Here is a 22,472-nt window from a genome sequence, read left to right as displayed (position 1 = left end):
TATTTAGATAGAAAAACCATGAAAATGAAAAAAGCCAAAATTTCCAAAATTCTCGTTTTTTCCCCAAAAAAGCCGGCTTTTTATGTGAAAAAAACCATCGATTCAAAAAAGCCGGCTTTTTTGCATCTCTACAGCTAACCGACTCTGACGTAAAATTTACGAGCTATTTGGGGCTTCTGCTGAATTCGCTTGGTCCTTTCATATCAATAACCACACACACACACTTTGTTTTCTTATTCAGACAAGTTAACTGTTTATATTAATAGAAAATATTTTTTTGCGCGAATTATTACTATTTTGCATACAAATTTCTACCGTCTTAGGGCACAACTTTACAATGTAATTATAAATTGGTAATAGTTACTCACTCAAATTTTCGACGTTTAAATACTTTCTTCACCTATTGTCAGTGGCTTAAAATTCGTGTATTTATTAATTAACAAATTTGTTTAAGATTTTGTCGCTGTTGATTGGTATTTTTTGGAAAATTTTTGAAGTTTCTATGCAGGGGCCACAGTGACTCAGTCGTAGAGCGTTCACCTCAAGTGCGAGGTTTTCTCGGGATTCTCCCATTTGCTCCCACTTTCATCATTTCACTCGTTTCTCATCATCATTGTCTCCTTTAGCCTAGCCGGCGTAACCATGGGACGTAAAATATTTCATTTCATTTTTCCAATGCAACCTGATTTTTATTTTGCCTTTGATATTCTGAGCTTCGAATAATTGTTAATTATATGTGATTTATGTCAATCATATTTTATTCCCTATCAAGCAAGATCAAAATTTAATAAAAATCGATCTATATAGACCAAATACAAGAATGAAACATTTTGCAACCATTTATTTGTGATAATTTCATGATGTTTTTTAAGAGCTTCCCTGTGGACAAATGATTACAAAGAGCGGCGAGTCCACCGAGTTAACCACGGAGAACACCTGATACAAAAACGTTCTACTGATCTTGCATACAAATATTTTAAGAGCCACTTCAAAAGGACGAAAAGATACATAACAGCACGGAGTTATACATGTTACTAACATAAATGGACAATTTCAAGTGCAGAGATGGACACAGTGCAGAAGATGTAATTTAGTCCAAGCTAATTCAATGAGTCAGAAGCAAAACGACTTAATTCAATTTGTATATCTGAAAAAAAAAAAAAAAAAAAAAAACCTCTGCTTCTGAACCATTCACATACACATACAGTTGATTTTTACGTTCATCCCCCTGTGACAGGAGGATTACTAGGGCCGCTAACGTAAAGGTCAACGTTTTTCTTGAAATCCCTGTTGGTCCTGAAACCTTAATAAAGCAGTAGAGTTGGCTGGTTTAAACCTTGGTTTAAAGCAGTTTTATTATTATTATTTTTTTTTTTTTTTTTTTTATAAAAATCAACTGGTTTAAACCAAAATACGAAAAATGTTCGTAATAATGTAAGTGTTCGTAAAATCTTCATGGACACACATTTGTGAGTTATCACGTTTCATTCCGTATATTTTTAGTATTATATTCAGACCTAAATTCCCCATTCAGTACTCAAAGAGATTAAACTACAAAAGCAACTTTTTTTATGAATGTTTCTTTTGTGATTTTTTAAAAAATAATTTGTTATTGTTATGCAATTGCAGTCAAAGAAAAATTCTAAATATTGCTTCGTTTTAATAATGTTTACTATTGATAAAATACATCGAAATGCCGTACTTTTTGGGGGGGGGGGGGAAGGAGGTCATACAAAACCCACGTGAGGCATTTATTGAAATCAAAAGTATCTTTGGTATCTGTTTGTGTATAAATGGGTCAGAGCCAAAGTGGACTCAAATAATTCGTATCTTTATTCACTTTTCTTACTGATATGCAAATTAAGTCGTTATATTTCTTAAACTTGGACTAATAAAAGTCTTAGTGAACTAGGACTAAATTAGTTCTTCTGTACTCTGCAGTATTTTGAAATTGTCCATATGTAATTCTGTATAATGGTTTCACTTGTGCAATTGTTTATCTTTTTGTCCTTCTGAAATGACTCTTGACAGTTATATTAACAAATATGTAAAGACCAGTACAACGTATTTTTATCAGGAGTCCTTCATGAGTGAGTCGGCAGACTTATCATATTTGTGACCAATTAGTCTCGGTTTCGAGTTCAAATGGAGGACAATCTCTCGGATGTAAGCTGAGAAGCGGTTTGGATTTCACTTTAAGCTTATGTGACCCCTTCCAGCGTAACCCGGTTGTTGCATAATAACACAAAGGCGAAACAAACTTTATTTCTGTCCTTATGTGATATAAATACATAGAGCAAATTATTTAAACCAAAAAACCCTGGTTTAAACAACAACAATAACAAAAAAGAAACTTTAAACAAAAAAAAAAAAAAAAAAAAAGGATTTTATGGTTTTTCAATAAAAACCATTGTTTTTGCCAACCTTGTAAAGCAGTTACATTTATGTTATCTAAGTTTGTAATGTGTGACAAAAGATCTCGTTGGCTTAAGATGCAATAAGATTTCACCATGAATTTTATGCGATTTCTGGCATTTTTGCTCTTGCAGGGTTCCTCCTGTTCAGGGAAGGCAGGGAAAACTCAAGGAAAATGTTGCAGGTGAGGGAAGTTCAGAGAAAAAGACTGGAAATCAGGAACATGTTTTCTAACATTAGTTGTATAGGAATTTCAGCTTAGCCAGCCATTATAATGGATGTTGCTCAGACTTTTATGTGTAGAAAGTGGAATGTACGTATGAGCAATTGATTATGATTTGTCTCTCTGGAATAAATGTTCTCATATGTAAATATTCACCATTATTTATTCCTTATTTACGTGTCAACGTCGTCCGATATCTGTCATGAAAGCCAGGGAATTTCCTGCCAAAGGCAGGGAAAGTCGAGGAAATAGATTTATCCAGATCGCTAGGAATCATGTCTTGTATTTATTTATTTAGGCTTAAACCAATTGGTTTCTTTTTAAACCACTGAGTTTAAACCTGCCAACCCTGAACAAGAGTTAGCATAGTGATTGAGAAGAAGTGAAGGTTGCAGTGCGCTTTTAAAATGTATCTTTTTAAGTTTCTTGTGCATCTTTCTTTCCATATTTTTCGTGGTTATTAAAAGACTTCCTATAGTGAGAAAGACTAACATGCGTTGGTTGTATTTCCTGTATGGCAACGTAAAATACCAAATAACTGGTTCTAACTAATACGAACTCACTGAAATCACAATACATTTGTTCTTGTGATAACATTGTTTATTAACTGATTTTATTTGTACCCGGGCATTTTAGCTGGGAATTAATTAAGAACTTTGTTAAGTTTTAAGGAAGGGCTGTGTCAGTTTTTTTCAATCGGACAGTTTTCCATTCTCAGTAGATCACTCAGACAGAACAAGTAGCAGGCGTTGACGGAGTCAATGGTAATGCAAGCAACAGCGTCAATGTTGAAGTCAGTTCTTTCGCCAATACACCGTTTGTAAAATCATTACTCGTATACTTTGGACCTTTCTCCCTTCCCCTTTCTCTGCTTCTCCCTGACGTCATACGTGGGCCAATTGGAAATGACTACTATAAGCTCTATGATGAATATCTTAATCAGAATATTGTCGTATAATTAATAACTCTGTCTCCTCATTTTTTCATTCTCTCCTTTCTGTATGGCACCCTTAATGCTTTTAGTCCCAATGTATTTAAAAACTTATAACGGAAACCCCAGCCGAAATGTTCGTATTTTTAATTTTACACATAGCAAACTTTCTTCTGAGACAACTTGAAGCATTCTGGCACACCATCACCAACATTGCATTGAAAGCATCAGCTCGTTGTGGTTTCTTCCTTCCTTTCGCCACCCGTCGTCTTCCTTTTATCAAAACTCGCCTTGTAGTATCATGTCAGTTTTCCTTTCTTTTCCGTAGCTTAAACTACCTCCGCCACGCAACCTTTTTGATCCTAGAAAATCCCAGAAATGTTTTCAGATTCAATTCCACTCTTTCAAACCAGCTGCCTCTAGAAAATCTTCTGAATGCACTTTCTTGTTTTTTCTTGTGTTCCTTATTCTCTGTGTACAGAATGCAGTGATTTGTTGCGGACATAATCAGAAAATGGTAAAAGAGTGGTTTTACCACTTGAGTTGTCTCTGTTGAAAGAGTAATAAGGTATTAATTGTTCCATCTCTGTTTACACGAATTTTGTTTATATTGTAGTCCAACGCTACATGTAATAACAGGACTTCTCAACTTCGTGGCTCCATCTTTAATTGAAAATATCAGGACATTTTATGTGTTTCCATTTAAGATAATAACAGATGATATTGACGCATACCCTGCCCACCATTCTCAGTGTATGCATTGAAATAAGAATGGTCAGGCTACGCGTGCGTATATAGAGATCAAAAGTGTTAATCCACTGTTAGCTAAAGTTTTCGGAAAAGGATCTCAGCCTAAAGCTCCGAAAATTTTCTAATATTTGCAAAAGACAAATTAACAGGAATTACGTGTCTTAGGCAGACATGTGGCCTGTATTCAATGTTATAAAAATACAATTATAATTCATCATGGAATCATTCGCAAGCAACGTGTGAGATCATGACCACTGAATTATATTATTGGCATAATGGAAATACATAAATCAAGTTAGTTTCGTTTGTCATACAATGATATATTTAGACCTTTTTTCTTGTTTTGACAGGTGATAAATATCTGAAGATGAGAAATTTTGTTGTAATTAGCCTTTTGGTTGTGACATACGAAGCTACTCTCTCAGCTGGTAGCTGGCTAGGTAAGTCTGTTGAATTTCAATCTAGAAATTGTTTAGTCAAGATAACATGGGGGAAGAACGTATTTCTTTCGTCATGCCCTCTTTTCATTATATACATAGCTGGAGTAAAGGAATTCCGAGACTATGGTAAGTAATACAATAGTACTTACATCAGTCATAACGAATACATAATGCACTGTGTGGCAGGATAAGAACCATAAGAATGAACAGAATAAAAAAGAACGTGGTGTCTATGTTAGGCTACTATTACCAGATCTAAAGTTTGCATCAGAGGTGGGTACCCAAACTCGATCAATGTTGCCAGTATCAAGGTTCAATGTAGGTTTGTATTTATGAATAAAGAACGATTCTTTAATTTCCCGTTGTTTTTTGATTTTGCTGAACCTATTACCCTAAAAACCAAACCCGACATGCCTTCTTCTTGTGACTTTTTTGATTGTCTAACATGTTCCTTCACACGCGTGTTAATATTACGTTTAGTTTGGCCAATGTATGAGGAATCACATTCACAATGGACGCGGTAAACACCTGCCTTATTTAATGAATCGACAAAATAGATTTTAAATCCAGTGAGATGTTTTTGTAAACTTTTGGGGGGTATAATTGAAGCAGATATGTTATTCTTTGCAAGAATACGTTGAATTTTTGTTGAAAGTTGTGGAAAATAAGGAATTGCAATCCAAGTTTTTGCTTCTTTGGAAGTTACCGTTTTGGGGACTTGCAGTGATCTACGTGTTTGATTAAACCATTTTTGTAAAATACACAGCTTATAACAGTTTTCTTGTCCTATTTTATATAAAAACTGTATTCTTCATTGACATCTTTTTGACGGTCACAAATTAATAATACTCTACGAAAGAAGTTCTTCCAAATATTGGCCTTGTACATTGGCGGATGAGCTGGCAGTTGATGTATGTAAGTAGTGCCTGCATTAGGTATTTGGTATATTTTTGTAATAAATTTATTATGTGATCGGATAATCAATAGGTCTAGAAATGGAAGACTGTTATCAGATTCACGTTCAAGGGTGAACTTCAGCCTAGGATGCTGATGGTTGAATTGTTCAAATATTTGTGTAAGTGTATTTTCGTCACGAACAAGTAGTAAAATATCATCATGTCTAATGTCAGCAACGGTAATGTCTAACTTATTTAAATGTGTCCTGCCCTAAAATAGACTTTTCAATCTGATTTAAAACAATATTTGACAATATTGGGGATAATGTGTTACCCATGGCTAAGCCATCATTCTGAGAAAAGTAATGATATTCAAATTGGAATATATTAGTTGTTAAACAAACCTCAAGTAATTGTAATAAAAAAAATAGTTTCGTAGGTAGAAGCGCCATTTTGTAATAACAAGGATCGACTACTATTGATAGTAAGTTTCAGTGGTATGGACGGATACATTTCAACAATGTCTATGGAGGCAAGTAAAATGGCATTGGCATTTACAAATGATGATAATTGTTGTTTTACGTCTAGACTGTTTCTTACAACATATTTAAAACCACTATTGTAACTGCTGAGTTTTTTATATAACCATTTTGCTAGTAAATAAGCTGGATGATTGAAACCTGATATGATCGGGCGAAGGGGAAATGTCAAGCTTGTGCACCTTTGGAAGACCATAAATAATGGGAAGACTAGATCTATTTTTATCGTACCTTTTTTTAATGTCAGTTAAAAGTGGTGAAGAATCAATTGTCGACTGTACCTTCTTAATAACCTGTGGTAACAGATTACAGGGATATGAAACAAAATTACATTTTTCTGCTATTTTTAAAATACCGGAAACATATCTTTGTTATGCCAAAACAAATATTTGAACAATTCAACAGTCAGCATCCTAGGCTGAAGTTCACCCTTGAACGTGAATCTGATAACAGTCTTCCATTTCTAGACCTATTGATTATCCGATCACATAATAAATTTATTACAAAAATATACCAAATACCTAATGCAGGCACTACTTACATACATCAACTGCCAGCTCATCCGCCAATGTACAAGGCCAATATTTGGAAGAACTTCTTTCGTAGAGTATTATTAATTTGTGACCGTCAAAAAGATCTCAATGAAGAAATACAGTTTTTATATAAAATAGGACAAGAAAGCTGTTATAAGCTGTGTATTTTACAAAAATGGTTTAATCAAACACGTAGATCGCTGCAAGTCCCCAAAACGGTAACTTCCAAAGAAGCAAAAACTTGGATTGCAATTCCTTATTTTCCACAACTTTCAACAAAAATTCAACGTATTCTTGCAAAGAATAACATATCTGCTTCAATTATACCCCCCAAAAGTTTACAAAAACATCTCACTGGATTTAAAATCTATTTTGTCGATTCATTAAATAAGGCAGGTATTTACCGCGTCCATTGCGAATGTGATTCCTCATACATTGGCCAAACTAAACGTAATATTAACACGCGTGTGAAGGAACATGTTAGACAATCAAAAAGTCACAAGAAGAAGGCATGTCGGGTTTGGTGCTTCATCTAAAACAACATTCACATAATATAAAATATGTTAGGGTAATAGGTTCAGCAAAATCAAAAAAACAACGGGAAATTAAAGAATCGTTCTTTATTCATAAATACAAACCTGCATTGAACCTTGATACTGGCAACATTGATCGAGCTTGGGTACCTACCTCTGATGCATACTTTGGATCTGGCAATAGTGGCCTAACATAGACACCACGTTCTTTTTGATTAAGTTTCTTTTTTTTTTCTTCTTTTTTTTCACTCTGCTCTGGCCATCTCAAGATCCTTTTTGTACGTTACTTTTATATATAGTGGTATGTATTCCTGTTTTTACTCCTTTTATCTCCTTTCCGTTTTAATCCTTTTTACCTTGCCACTGAGGAAGGAACCAGCTGAGAGTTCCGAAACGTCAAAATCTTTAAATTTTTCAAGGGAGGATTCATTGGTAAGTAACCAATTTTTTTGTTAATGTTCTAGTATCCTTTGCTTGCAACGGAGTTAAAATCGTCCGAGTAGGGTTACGTACGTGGAAGTAGCAGTAAAGTGAAATGGCTGCCCGGATTCAAAATCCTGCCAAATATGAAGTGAGATCCGTCATACTATTTCTGAACGCCAAAGGACAGAATGGAACTGAGATCCATCGGGAATTGTATGATATTTATTGAGCAACAGTAATGAGTGAAGGAAAGGTCAGTCAATGATGCAAAGAATTTCGGGAAGGGCGTTCAAATGTTCATGACGACGAGCGTAGAGGAAGAGCTAGTGTTAAGACAGATCCGGTGAAACGCATTAACGAGAAAGTGCGGTCAGTCACCGGTTCACAATAACTTAAATCGCCAGAGTTTCCAAAAGTGTCTGCGAAAACAGTGCACGAATTGTGACTGACATGCTGGGTATTACAAACTGCGCAGTGTGGGTGTCAAAAAACGGTGACAGACGCTCACAAAGAGAAGAGAATAGCGGCTACCCGTGATTTTTTTGTCCCGCTGTGGGAGGATTGAGAATAGCTCTTTTCCTCATACAGTGACAGGAGGTGAAACCTTTGATATTATACCCGTTAGGGAGTCAAAGCAGCAGTCAGTGCAATAGCGGCATTCTGATTCTCCTAGAGCAAAGAAATTCAAACAAAAACCATCAGTTCACTAAATCATGGCAATGTGTTTTGGGATTAAAAGGGTGTAATTCTTTTGTGGAATTCTTGGAACCAGGACAAACAATTACAGCAGATGTGTACTGCTGAATAATCTGCGACGTGAAATCCAAAATCATTGGAGAGGAACGCTACGTTCTGGAATTCTGATCCATGACAATGTCCGCTCATGCTAAAAAGTATAAATTTGTTACATACACACACGCACAAACAAACCCAAAGAAAAAAAAAAAAAAAAAAAAAGCAGCAGCTTGCAGTGTTGAGACAATTCAAAAATTTCGATGGGAACTATTCATTCATTCTCCCTATAGCCTTGACTATGCCTTCAGCGGTTTCTTTCTTTACCTAAGAGAAGGACTTGCATCGAAGCGTTTCAACGACAGTGAAGTGCTCAAAACGCCAGTTCTAAACTGGCTGCACTCAGGCGGTGGATTTTTACACAGAGGATATACGGAAGCTTGTACCACGCTGCCAGAGATGTCTGAATGTTCATGGTGAATGCGTCAACAAATAGCCAAGGTATGTACTTTCATAGTCACAATAAATTTCTTCCCCCATGACTTTTATCATCTGCCCTTTTTTCGACATGCGCCTCCCGTTACCAGTTTTTTTTCTTTCTTTCTTTTTTTTTTTTTTTTTTTTTTTAACGAAAGATTTTAGAAAATATTTTCACAGTTATCAATGAGGTCTTGATTCAGTTCAGGTCTACAATGATGGTCAACCACACTCTTGCTGCTACGCATACATTTTGGCGGCCAATACCGATTTTTATGATAGTTGGAGGAAATAGTTGTGCAGAGTTGAAGGAAGTTCCCATCTATTTATTTAACTTCTTTCAGAAGTGAATTATTTGTTGTTATAAAGATACCGGTATATAAAATTCTGTATTATGTGTCTTATGAATAGTACTTTGCACCAAAATATGTAAGCACTCTTAAATAAATTGATATAATGTTTATAATTTTTCACCTGCTGTTTCTTTATTCCAGACTACGTGTATGGAACAGGGGAGTGGTTGAAAAAAGACTTGGAAGCGGTGGAGAATGGGTTAAAGAAGGCTGAGAGTCATTTGGCTTCTGCAGGGCATTGGGCAGAGAACAAGGCGTCCGCTGCTTACAACTCGCTGCTTAAAGATTTCGATGGATTCAAGCGTACAATGTCGAAGTCTAAGCAGTGGGTAGAGCAGGAGGGAGTGGTAGCTGAAGAAAAGTTCAAAGAGGTTTCCAATTGGTTGGGGAAGGAAGAGAAGGTCGTGGAAAAACATCTACAGAATGACACTCAGTGGCTAGAAAAGAAGATGGTGAGCATAGTTGATGAGTTGGAAGCTACCAGTGGGAAGTGTCTCTGCTACAATTACTCATGTGGCTGCTGCGTTCACATGGACGTCAAAGAAATTGAGCTGAACAGCACAGGTAAGACAGTCCTTTTGTTATATACGCGTAGCGGACTCTGTTTAGGTATTTTTACACCATTTAAGAAATCGGTAGGTAGTCGTAATTAAGGTAGGAAGATGCTTTTGGTATCAATTATTCCCGAAGGATGCAGCTTTTCACCGGTGCGCATTTCATATCAGTATGTGGAGAGTGCAACGGCGGGAGGGGGGGGGGAGTAGAAGACGGTAAAGGTCGTGTTTTTAGAACAGGTTTTTTGGGAGCCATTCCCTCCCTTGGAAATACAATCGTAGAAACCTGTATGTGAAGGAATGAAGTAGGCCACTAGGGGTAATATCCTGTATTTGTACCTTTTGCTCATATGGGCGAAGTAGGAAGGGGGCAAAGTTTGTTTTTTGACGTAAATTACATTTATTTTTATGGTAAACATCAATAGCTTAGCCCCTAATTAAGTTAAACATGATACAGCATGTTCCTATACATGATGATTTGATACTAATGTATTCCTGAGGGAAGAAGCTTTCCGCCAGTATGTATTTAAATATGTATGTAATGGGACCACGACCAAGGGGAGAAGGGCGAAGTTTTTTTTTTTCCACGAGGTTTTGGGGAACCATTCCTCTCCCCGTTGTGGTACACCCATAAAAATTGATATGTGAAACAATGAAGTAGTCCCCTACATGACAATAACCTGTATATGTGCACTTGTTGCTTATAGAGGAGAAAGGGACAATTTGGCTAATTTGTATTTATTTTCAGGACGGTTCCATATAAGATAAAATATGTTTCACTGAATTGGTCTAGAAGCATAATTCTTTTTCCTATACATGATGTGTGCAGCAAAAATAATTTGCATATGAATGTGGTACTATGGTGGGGGAGGGGAGAGAAATGTCAAATTCAACGAGTTTTTTTTCTGTATATATATATATATATATATATATATATATATGTGTGTGTGTGTGTGAGAATATTTCCTACATAAAACGAATTCATTACGCTTTGTATCGCAGCAATGACTACCATTTCTTATATTATTGTCACAAGTTTCTGGCGTACATTAGCATCATTTTGTCAGCGTAGGCTGACTGCATATGTTGACAAGGTCCCGCAAAGTCAATTTTTCATATTTTTTTATGATTTTTGTTTCTTCTACGAATATGGCGGAAATTTCACCAGGGTGTCTATTGGTCACGAATGTCACGAAATCAGAAAACGGTCATGAAAGTCACGAAATTTAGCTTTGGGGTCACGGTTTTTTTTAACTGTACAAATGTAAATGCAGATTGGAGTAACTTTTGTTCTATAAAACGTCAAAATTCACCACCAAAAATGTTTATGGTCGGGTTTTAGACGCTACCAAATCGCAAGCAAAGTAAGTTTCCATCACATGGACGAAAATTCGGCCTAATTCTCACCCAAATTCGCTCTTGAAAACGTTAGGAAATTTTATGATTTGGTAAAGAAAAGGTCACGAAAAAATCCCGAAATTTTTAATTTTGGAATTTTAGTAGACACCCTGTTCACGAATGTTACCTAGTTGGAATCTGTGGTGTAAGCATTTTCCAGCGGTGTATGAATCATGACCGTGATAATTAGGAATGTGACCAGAGCCCCCAGCGTGAAAGTCTACGATTTTGTTCAAATCTCGGGCGAGCGTCTAAAGGTTAATTTATGCTTTTATCCCATAGACACTAATCATGGTTAATTATCCATGTCGCAGATACAGATGTATCTTGAAAACTGTTTAGTTAAAATATTTCACTTGATCCTTGTAGGCTAGTCACTGCTCTTTTCTTTCAGTTGTATAGTATTTGTCAAAGTATTTTTTCGTGCTTATGATGTGAGAACTGTTCATTAATACGGAAATGATAGTGACGAAAAAATACTCAAGTTCTGAATTTGGATTTTAGAACAGTGCATAGTGTGTTTAACCTTCGTTATTCTTGGAATTTAAGAAATGTTCAAATACTTGACTTCAATTTCTGTTGGTTTAATTATATGCACATTGTTGTGCAGAATTTCGTTCAGTAATTGCTGTTATAAGAATATAACTCTGCTTGTAATTTACTCCATGCACATATCCTGCGGAGGATGGGTTGTGTTTGATAGAAAATTAAATTGGCTTCTTCAATCTGATATTTTAGTTGTTTTAAACATGCTCAACCACCCTCGGAAAAAAAAAAAGTTTAAAACAAACTGAATAAAACAACAGCTCTCGTTTTGAACATGTCTTAAACACTTGTTTTATACATTTTGTTTTAAGCATATCAACCCTGGTCGTATGGAAAAACGTTCTTCAGTGATGACTTGAAAAGAACAATGTACATTTGCCTCCGTACAAGAGGAAAATGGTATACCATAAAAACGAATTACTAAAATTGTTCGCGTCGTCACGAGAATCATATGTATACATTAGCTTTTATTGTGATTGGATTTATTCCACTTTTATACTTAACTCTTTTGTGGAAGAACGAATTACATGTTCGTAATGGTAATAATTCTTAGTTCAGGAGCTTACTGGCAACTTTTTACGTAAATATATACTTCTATAGAAGGATAAAATTTTAGTGCAATGCAAAATCATTTGATATGCTTTCCTCTTACTGCAATTTCGAGTTTTTACTGACAATCTTTAATATATAGAGATTCTGTTTTCAGGTGAATAGAGAAAGAGATGTGCTGTAGTGTAAAAAAACACGTAAGGGAAATCGTGTATTAGCGAGTAACTAAAAGAATTCGGTCTAGTGATAGAATTAGTTATTGATACTTCAGAATGTTCTAGGGCTGTTAGATTCATTGGGTAAGCATAAAATAAGGGTTGATCAGTAGCAAAACTTCCCACTAACAAGGTACATTCGTGAAGTGTCCCCTCGGGATTCGTGTAAAATTGATTCAGATGCAAAGTTCTCCGCGGACTAATATGTATTGTACTAATTTTAGCGGCCCACACTGATAATTTACATATTTGAGCCTTCATATATATCCGGAATTCAATCATAAACTACTATAACGCTTGGACACAACATTGATTTAGTTCCTTTAGATGCAACTGGACATGAATGAGGGCATTTATAAAAGAATTCAGATCAAGTACTGCTTTTTTGGCACATGTTACACACCCTGGCCGACATCTTAGATCCGCCATATTGGATTCAACTTTTTTTTTTTTCAAATGGGAGCAGGTGCAAGTGATACATCAATTTCATGTACAATTTTCTCGGAAATCCACTGGTGTAGTGAGTTTCATGGTATCTTGTACCGTTTGCAAGGTATTGCATGTTAAATGTCAGGCACTTCACGAATCTTGAACCAAATAGAAAGTTGTGCAGCACCCCCTGTGTATTGTACTAATTCCTGCAGCCCATAGAGGGAATATACATGCTTATGAGACTTCATGAACCAATCCTGTAAGCATAAATATACTCGACAGTAAGCACACTGGATGCATGTCTGAAGTGTCTAACGTTAAATCCAGATACGGCCAGATTTGGATGCAGACCTGTCATTTTCGTAGTGACTATGTCTGTGTGTATATACGTCAGAGGATATTTCGTCAACGATAAATAACGTAAAAGGTTACATATACACACGGGGTTCCCTGCACTACGAACTCTCTGCCCTGCCCGGCACAATTTTCTATTTTGTTCAATTTTCGTGAAGTGCCTAACATTTAACATGCAATACCTTGCAAACGGTACAAGATACCATAAAAGTCACAACATCAGTGACTTTCCGAGGAAATTGTACATGAATTTGGTGTATCACTTGCAGCTATTTCCATTAAAAAAAAAAAAGAAGCTAAAGTTGAATCCAATATGGTGAATCCAAGATGGCGGCCGGGGTGGGTAACATGTGTCAGAGAGGCAGTGCCTAATCCAATTTGTTTTGCATATGCCCACATTCATGTTCAGTTACATCTAAAGAAACTAAAAGCAATTTTGTGTCCGATCGTTCTAATATTATAGTTTCTGATTGAATTCTGAATATATGAAAGCTCATAAATATGGAAATTACCGGTATCGGCCGTTAAAATTAGTACATTACACATTGGGCCGCACAGAACTTTGCATGTGAATCAATTCTACACGAATCCCTAGAGGACACTTCACGAATGTACCTTGTAAGTCATTTGCTTTCATTTATTGTACTTGGTATTTAACATTTTATGTACAAACTTTATTTCTAATCGTGTATTGTATATGTTATTTTGAATGTTGAGAGTTGATTCATGAATTTTTCTGTTGCAAGCAATGTGTTTGGTTTATTGTCGTTTCTTTTCTTTTTCAGTGTGTTTAAACCTGACATATCTGAAAGAAGATTATGGCATTTCATTGACTCTAACGTTAAATAACCATACATTGTATAATGAAACTATATCGGGTAAGTGATAGAGATACTGCGTACTATATTTGTATAGGTCATGAAACTTTTCGTCAGGTGTGTTAGCATTTATTTCAACGTACACACTGAAAATACAGTGACACACTGCGAAGGACCACGCCCAACTTCAATAAACTGAAAGACTCAGTTCAACTCGGCCTTTTTCAGGGAGTCAGCGATGCACAATGCTTATAAACATGCTTTCTTGTTGAGAGGAGCAGTCACAAAGTTTCCGGAATGTTGTAGTTCTGGTATTTGTGATGCCATCACAATGAATCTTGCCTAATTCTGAATTTAACAAGTGTCAACACGTCTTAAGGGGGCAGGCTACTAAATATTTTTCAAAAGCTAGCAATTTTTCTTTTGCCAGTTTTTCGTAAGTGGAAAGAGATAATGAAATGTAACTTACCTCAGAAACAGATCATGTTATTCTACAAAAGAAAAATATGAATCGGAAGAATTTCCAGTGTTGCCATCCATAGAAATTATAGTGTGACCAGAATTTGAATTACTCAAAAATCTAGGTTATGGCAGCAACTACAAAAATGAACTCAACTGCAATTGATGACTTATCATGCTGTCTGTGTTCCTTGTCAACTACTTTTTAATTAATATTTGTATTTATTTTGTAATAAAGAGTACAAAATAAATAATTTTTAATTACACTGTTTAACAAATTTTGATCGAAAGTATGTAAATTCTTTGAAATTGCGATTTTTACATTCATTTAAGCATAATATGAAAGGAAATGATAATAGAAGAATTTTCTTAGCTCAGGTTGTGAAAAAAAAAACGCCCTTGTACAACAGTAGCTGTATATATACAAATGTATTAATATTTATAGAACATTTAAGCAAAATCCTTGTAAAAACCTACATTTCACTTTTTTTTTTTTTTTTTATCTATTTCATTGTGATGTGATAAGCTGGGGAGTTAAGAAGTACCCTAATCTATAGCTTTCTACACCCTTGTACTTCCTTTTTCAAAATTGCGCAAATACCAGTTTCACAGCGATACAGAAAATAAAGTAACCGTGGTCAAGTTAAACATTAACAATTCCGTAATAAAAATCAGTATTAACATCAAAACATGAAAAATATGTACAAATACCTTTTTGTGCAAGAACTACAATGCAATGTAGACAAAAGTTTCAAGTGATCCCTTGTACAGGATTATGTTTATTTTATTTTGAGCGTCTTCGCTTGGCTTGCCTTGTGTAGGTTACATCTGGAGCATCCCTTGCAATAGTCCAACAGTAGTCGGCCAATATGTTAGAACTCCACTTTCCCTCATATCTCTTCTCCATGGCTGCAATATCTTGATGGAAACGCTCACCATGTTCGTCACTTACTGCTCCACAATCTTCGGGAAAGAAGTCTAGATGTGAATGAAGAAAGTGGAGTTTCAGAGACATATTGCAACCAAGATTTTCGTAGCACAATAACACCTTTGCTACCAGTTGTTTGTAATTTGTTGCTCGGTGTCTTCCCAAGACTGTGAACAAACACTCTTCAACCTTTCCCACGCAGCTTTCTCCTCATCTTGGAGAATTTCGTAAAACTTGTGACCTTTGAATAGTTGCCTAATCTGTGGCCCTATGAAAACACCCTCTTTAACATTGGCATCACTTAAATCGAGGGAATTGTCCTCTTAGGTACTTATAGGCCTCATCCTCTTGGTTCATGCTCTTAACAAAACTTTTCATAAGACCTAATTTAATATGTAGAGGGGGAAGCAAAATTCGGTTACGATCTACCAGTGGTTCATGCTGCACATTTTTCACTCCCGGCTGAAGAGTTTCTCTGGTACTCCAATCACTTTTGTGGTAATGAGATCCACGATCTCTACTGTCCCATTCACATATAAAGCAACAATACTTTGTATACCCTAACTGCATACCTAGCAACAGTGCTATTACTTTAAGGTCACCACAAATGAGCCACTGAAAATCGTAATATTTAATGGCTTGAAGTAAACGTTTCAAGTTTTCATAAGATTCCTTCATATGAACTGCGTAACCTACAGGAATTGAAGGAAGTTAATTTCCAATATGTAAAAGCACTGCCTTTAAACTCACCTTGGACGAATCTATAAAGAGCCTCCACTCCGTAGGTTCGTAATTAATTTTAAGTGCCCTCATGAGACCATTTACATCTGTACATGCCACAAGTGTGTCTTCCATAGTAAAGTGAACATCTTCTCCCTATTCCGATACACTGAAATATTTACTTTTTCCTGTAATAAATTCCATTGCTTTAAGCGTGACGCTAAAATTTCGGCTTTGCTTTTCGAGAGGTTCAAGTCTCTGATTAGATCACTTAGTTCCTCTTGAGTAAGTCTATGTGGTTCACATGGAGGTTCTTCTACAACAAACGTAGAGTCATTCGAAGTACTTGATTCAGGAGCTTCAACTTCTTGATCATCATCAGAAAAAAGATCGTATTCTTTAGGTGGGTCAGGGACAGGTAGTCCTTCTCCATGTGGAACAGGGCGCATTGCATAAGGAACGTTAGGATAGATCAAGGCCCGCTTCTTCTTCGTGGAAATTCCCTTCTTGACGGAAGGAACCATACAAAAATGACAGAGTCTGATGTGGTCGCTTGGCTCCCTCCAAATCATGGGCACTGCAAAGGCGCCCCTTCCCATTAATCCAATTTCTTAGATTGCTGGCACAAGTGTTACACACAATGTGGGGTGCTCAAGATTTATCTTGGTCTCCAATTTTACAACCAAAGTAATATTGATAGGCTTTTCTTATTAGTGGTGTTATAGTCTGCGTTTGTGAGGAAAATGTTACTTCCCCACACACGTAGCAGAAGCTATCCGCACTGTTTACACAATTTCGCGGCATTTTTGTTTATTGAAATCCTCAAAATGTCACTTGAAATAGTTCCGACAATTACATTCGAAATACCAGTATTTTTGCGTACTTGTAGTTGTATTTTTATGTCCTGCACTACACAAACCACAAACGTCACACCCAAAACGCTGATAACTGCACTAAACCTGTCTTTTCTAACAATAGCAGAACACTACTGAGATAAGGAACACAATGAAACCAAACGTTCATATAGTTTCTCCAGTGTTGCCGGATCAGTGTAACATTTTACCCCAAACGAAGCGAATATATTTATTTTTAAAGCGTTATTATTAGACATGCCTGTAAAACGAAAAGTAGAGCTAATATTCGAAAATAACTTTCAAATTCGTGATCAGCACCACAAAATCAATAAGAATTAGCTGATTTTGTTCAATTTACATTTTCGTTGTTGAGCAGTGTTATCAGTACAATTAAAATCCAAATATTATTTAAAAAGTAATTAACAAGGAACACAGACAGCATGATAAGTCATCAATTGCCGTTGAGTTCATTTTTCTAGTCGCTGCCATAACCTAGATTTTTGAGTAATTCAAATTCTGGTGACACTGTAATTTCTATGGATGGCAACACTGAAAATTCTTCCGATTCGTATTTTAGGGTGTAGAATAACATTATCTATTTCTGAGGTAAGTTCCATTTCATTATCTCTTTTCACTTACAAAAAACTGGCAAAAGAAAAATTGTTAGCTTTTGAAAAATATTTAGTTGTCTGCCCCCTTAACAGGCAGTGTACGAATAGTGTAGCTAAACAGAGGCGTATGTAGTGATCAGTTAGTGCAATTTCACAGATAAAGCAACTCGCAAACACCCAAGTTCATGAGCAGATTGGGGAATATCTGATTCAGAGATATTTGGCTCTTCTGAAAGCTAAAAGTGAGCCTTTTTCATTTCGCCAACGTGGAAGAGATCAAAACTAATGCGACAACTGATCTTCGGAAGATACCAAAAGAGGCTTTTCGTAGGTGTTTCCACCAATCACAGGAGCGGGGAAACAAGTGTGTGTATGTGTGTGTTCCGTGCACTTTCTGACTTCTCCTTGTGTTATCTGTTGAAATAAATGCTGACACGGACAATCTAATATAGAGCATTTAGTATAAGCATTATCGTGGGAGTAAAATAGTGATAAAAATTAGATGCGACGAACGTATCTAAATTCTGAATGGACATTCTATGAACCTAAACGTAACTTTTGAGTCGAATTCGTAAATGCCTTTAGTATAACTTCGTTAAGAAACTAGTACGAATTCCTTACCCGTATTTTATAAATGAAACATCATGTAGTGCTATTTAGACAAATATAAACTGGAAAAGTGTGAAAAATGTACAGGTTATTTGTAACAGTACTTTGTGATACCGCAAGGGTATCTCACCCAAGTGTTTCCAGCCCAACCTGAAGTTGTATTTTTTTCAAATCGCACTACGTCAGGTTATTACATCTACATATAAAACCAAAACATACAATACCACACTTGGTATGCAGTGTTGCAAGCTAACGACGTTACAATATCACAAACAGAAAAAACAACCAAATTTTGGAGTGTTGTACAATAGTAATAACGCATATGAGACTAATAGCGTACCTTAATGTTGAGTACTATTATCATGATATGACGTATTTCTAACATGTAGAAAGGAAGTTCCAAGCAGTTGAAAATTTGATTTTTTTCAAAAGACTTTATTTCAAAAAAATGTTGAGATAAGTATCACATTGAATTACATACACGGTTTCCAACAAACATAAAGATCAAAAATTTCGTTTATACCATTTTGATATATCAAACCATTCGAGAGATATTAAAAAGATGGTAAAACTTAGATATATACATGTTGCTTAAAATGGCGTATTTGTGAGAACTTTTTAAAACAATTTTTGATTTACTTTCTTTTATTACATTACAATAATACTTTTAATAGCTATCATGACAATAAATTCTCCGAATTATATCATTTTAAGCGAGGTTTCAAACTTCACCGTATGTCCAAAATGAATTGACATCTAAAATTGCTGTACGCGGCTTTTTGATATTCGCATTTATTGAAAATCATCTATGCAATTGGATGAAGTACTTATCTAAGCGGTTTTTCGAAATAAAGTCCTATGAAAAAAGTGAGGTTTTCAGTCCTTTGTATCTTTGTTCCTATTCATTCGAAATATGTCATGTAATGATCATACGATTAAAGTACTAGGGGCCGCGGTGGCTCAGTGGTAGAGCGTTCACCTCTGGTGCTTGGGGTCGCGGGTTCGATCCCAGCCCCTGCCAAGTGAACTTTGTGGTGGACAAACACCGTGTGCGTGGGTTTTCTCGCGGTTCTCCCGTTTCCTCCCACTTTCTTCATTCAACCATTTCATTCATTACTCATCATCACCGTCTGCTTTAGCCTAACCAGCATAACCGTGGGACGTAAAATTCATAAAGATTTCATTTCATTTCACGATTACAGTACTTTGGTTGTGCATTGCCTCGCCCATCTCATTTGCGTTACTACTCTTGTAGAAGCCAACAAAATTTGAATGTTTGTGATACTGTATCGTCCTTAGATTACAGCACTCAACAATAAATGTAACAATATAAGTTCTTGTTTTATATATAACTGACGTAGTATCATTTGAAATATTTGTCGGGTTAGCAACACTGTTAACCTTGTGATATTGTTATGTCCCCCGCATGGTACAAAATTTCAAGTTTTTTTTTTTTTTTTTTTTTTTTCTATTAGTTTGAAGGTTACAAGAACATATCAAGATAATTACTGTACTGTATATTAGGGGTATAGAAGCAAAGCCTGGTAAATCCATTTTTCAGTTTTTTCAGGAAACAAAAAAAAGTGACGCCATTATGTTTGAGAATTGTTGAAGTTTTTTTTTTTTTTTTTGTTTTGTTTTGTTTTGTTTTGTTTAGTGATAGATTTCACTCATCTGTAGTGACCACTAAACAAACAACTTGTTCAGCAATTCTGAAACATAAGGGCGTCACTTTTCTTTCATTTCCTGGCAAAAGTGAAGAACAAATGTAGCAGGTTTTGCTTCTACACCCCTGATATATTCTTTTATACCAAAAAAAAAAAAATTTTTTTTTTATGTACGTCGTTGCATACTGCAATGGATGTCAAAGACGCAAAAGCCACATGCAATAGTAGTTGTAATTTTCGAGATTTATTTTGTAACTGCAAATTGACATAAGTCGAGGAGTTACTGTAATCTAACTTTGAAATATTTGGTAGGAGAATCATTGTGGAAGGGTATGATAACTTAATAATAGAGTTTGCATGTCGGAAGTGTAGGTTCAACAGTTAGAATCGTGGGGGCCTCTGTGGGCTTAAATCCATTATACCTCATTTGTATTTATTGTTTTCTTCTAACCTAAAGGATCTGTACGTCGAACGTTAAGACTTCACTTCATTTGAAATGTTTGAGCGTAAGTAATGTACATATACCATGCTTCTGTGTAGCGCTAGACTGTTTCTTTATATATTGCGATTATAGGACATACAGAGGTTGATTTATTTATATTGAGCCGAAGTCAATGTGAAACTGTACCTCACATGCGTAACCCATCGCCGTTAGCAAGCAACGGGATATAGTCTATCAGCAGAGCAGTTAATCCCGCAATAGAGCAATGTAGTCGAGCGTAGTCTGAACAAAGTCTGGGAGGGATTCATTGTGCTCCTTCCCGACGGTAAGTTTACAGCCCCGCGCATCGTAGAAATGTGTCAAAAATTCATAATTTTCGTGCAGGTCATGCCACTGTGAATCATATACGGAAATACGCGACACAGTCCTGGGTCCACCACAACGACACGACCAACTAGAAACCGGCCGCACACCACAGGTGACAATCAACTGCACCATTCACAGGAATTTACGTCCTACAGTTATTCGCAAGAGCAGTGTGTACTCCCTGAATGTGGCTAAACGAAAAAGGAGCTGTATGAGGCTGTATGAACGTCACCTCGCGGGTGATCGGTGAAAGTTTGTTGTTACCCTTGATGAAGCGTGAATTTACCTCACAGACTGTGGTAAAATTCGTGCCATTATACTCGTATACAGACCTGTTGACCTCAAGGGCCGAAACAGTTCTTCCGCCAGCGCGCAGTTTCCCATGAAGTTTCATGATTTTGGCTGGTTTCTCGTAGGGAGCAAACTAAGTTTTCGAAATGTGGAGCAAAACGTCAAAATCAATGCTACGTACTACCAGACTAATGCCCTGACTGAATTGTACAGACAAGGCGTGAACCAGGTTGAACTGCACCAAGACAAGGCATCCAACCATATGGTGAAAATATTGCTGGAATTCTATCACCGTGTGTCTAGAACAGGAAACTAGAATTCGGCAATTCACATCTCTGATATCCCTGTCAAGTCCAGATGCCAGCACAATTGATTATTGGGCTTTCGAACTCTTCAAATGACATCTGTCCCATCGTCGAGTCCGAGCTATCTCCGGCCTGTAAAGAGGAGTGAGATGCATTACCTATGGTCCACCTGCAACGCAATCTTCTGCAATGGAAACTCCGATACCGGACAGTAGTAAATAGAGCTGACTTGCAGATCGAACACAACCGGTAGTGGAAACATGGCATTTCCTAGGTGAGTGGCATATACAAATTCGGCTCAATATAAATCGAGGAATCTCTAATTAAGTTAAATGAAAATATGACATAAGTTTTATATTATGATAACTTAGGTTAAAGGTGCAGCTGATTCTATAGTTGAATATGTAAAAATGTGTTCTCATTGTTACTGAGGTTCTTGGTGAAATAAATGGAAGAATAAGAGTGTGATAAGTTGTTTCCCTTCAAGGGAGCTCGACCTCGCCTTTTGCTGGTCACATAATGTAATATTACCTTGCAGTTCGACTTCATGCATTTGCAAGAGATATTTTTAATTGAAATAATTTTAAATTAATTAAATCATTATTTTTGTTATAACAGACTTTTTTTTTCAACGCTCCAAGAATAACAGGATGGCAATTATTATTCTGGAAGTGCATAAACCACCAAGTTAAACTTTAATGATTGTGGTTTCCTGCGGAAATCTTATTTCCACTAAGACAAACCGCAAGGGGTTTTTCATCACCGATAGTGGAAAGCGAAAGAAAATAATGAAATGCAAACAACAAATATTCTTTGTTTCTATGCTCTGATACTCAAGTTCATAATGAACCACGATTAAACATGTCAAAAAAAAAAAAAAAAAAAACATAAACTCCACCTAATCGTACTATTTCACCCCCCTTTATTACCATTTACGTCAATTAACATTGTGAAACTGTATGTTCCGGCTAACAGCCTATCCAAAAAATATATAAGTAGAATATACAAAAGTTCTTAGAGCCACATTCCAACTACCAGCAGCCGAGGTTCAATCCTCGTAAGACGTCACCTTATATAAAATAAATATATCTTTAATTTTGCTATTAAGT

At 36.1% G+C, this 22,472-nt stretch overlaps 1 protein-coding gene across 5 annotated transcripts in view; it reads left to right on the top strand.

The window, feature by feature from the left end:
- Positions 1-22,472, top strand: part of LOC145663219 (uncharacterized) — a 54,110-nt gene that overhangs the window by 5,375 nt on the left and 26,263 nt on the right. For 4 of the 5 annotated variants that reach the window (XM_081729580.1, XM_081729576.1, XM_081729578.1 and 1 more), the window contains exons 2-4: positions 4,670-4,759; positions 9,387-9,809; positions 14,079-14,171. In XM_081729580.1, coding sequence (XP_081585706.1) covers positions 4,670-4,759; positions 9,387-9,809; positions 14,079-14,171 — 606 coding nt within the window. Of the gene's footprint in view, positions 1-2,549; positions 2,600-4,669; positions 4,760-9,386; positions 9,810-14,078; positions 14,172-22,472 lie in introns of all 5 variants that reach the window. The other variant, XM_081729577.1, reaches the window with a different exon arrangement.

This window comes from Thermobia domestica, chromosome 10 (genome assembly GCF_964235325.1).
Source record: "Thermobia domestica chromosome 10, izTheDome1.hap1.1, whole genome shotgun sequence".
Classification (NCBI taxonomy): Eukaryota; Metazoa; Arthropoda; class Insecta; order Zygentoma; family Lepismatidae; genus Thermobia; species Thermobia domestica.
This window is presented reverse-complemented; position numbering and strand designations above follow the sequence as displayed.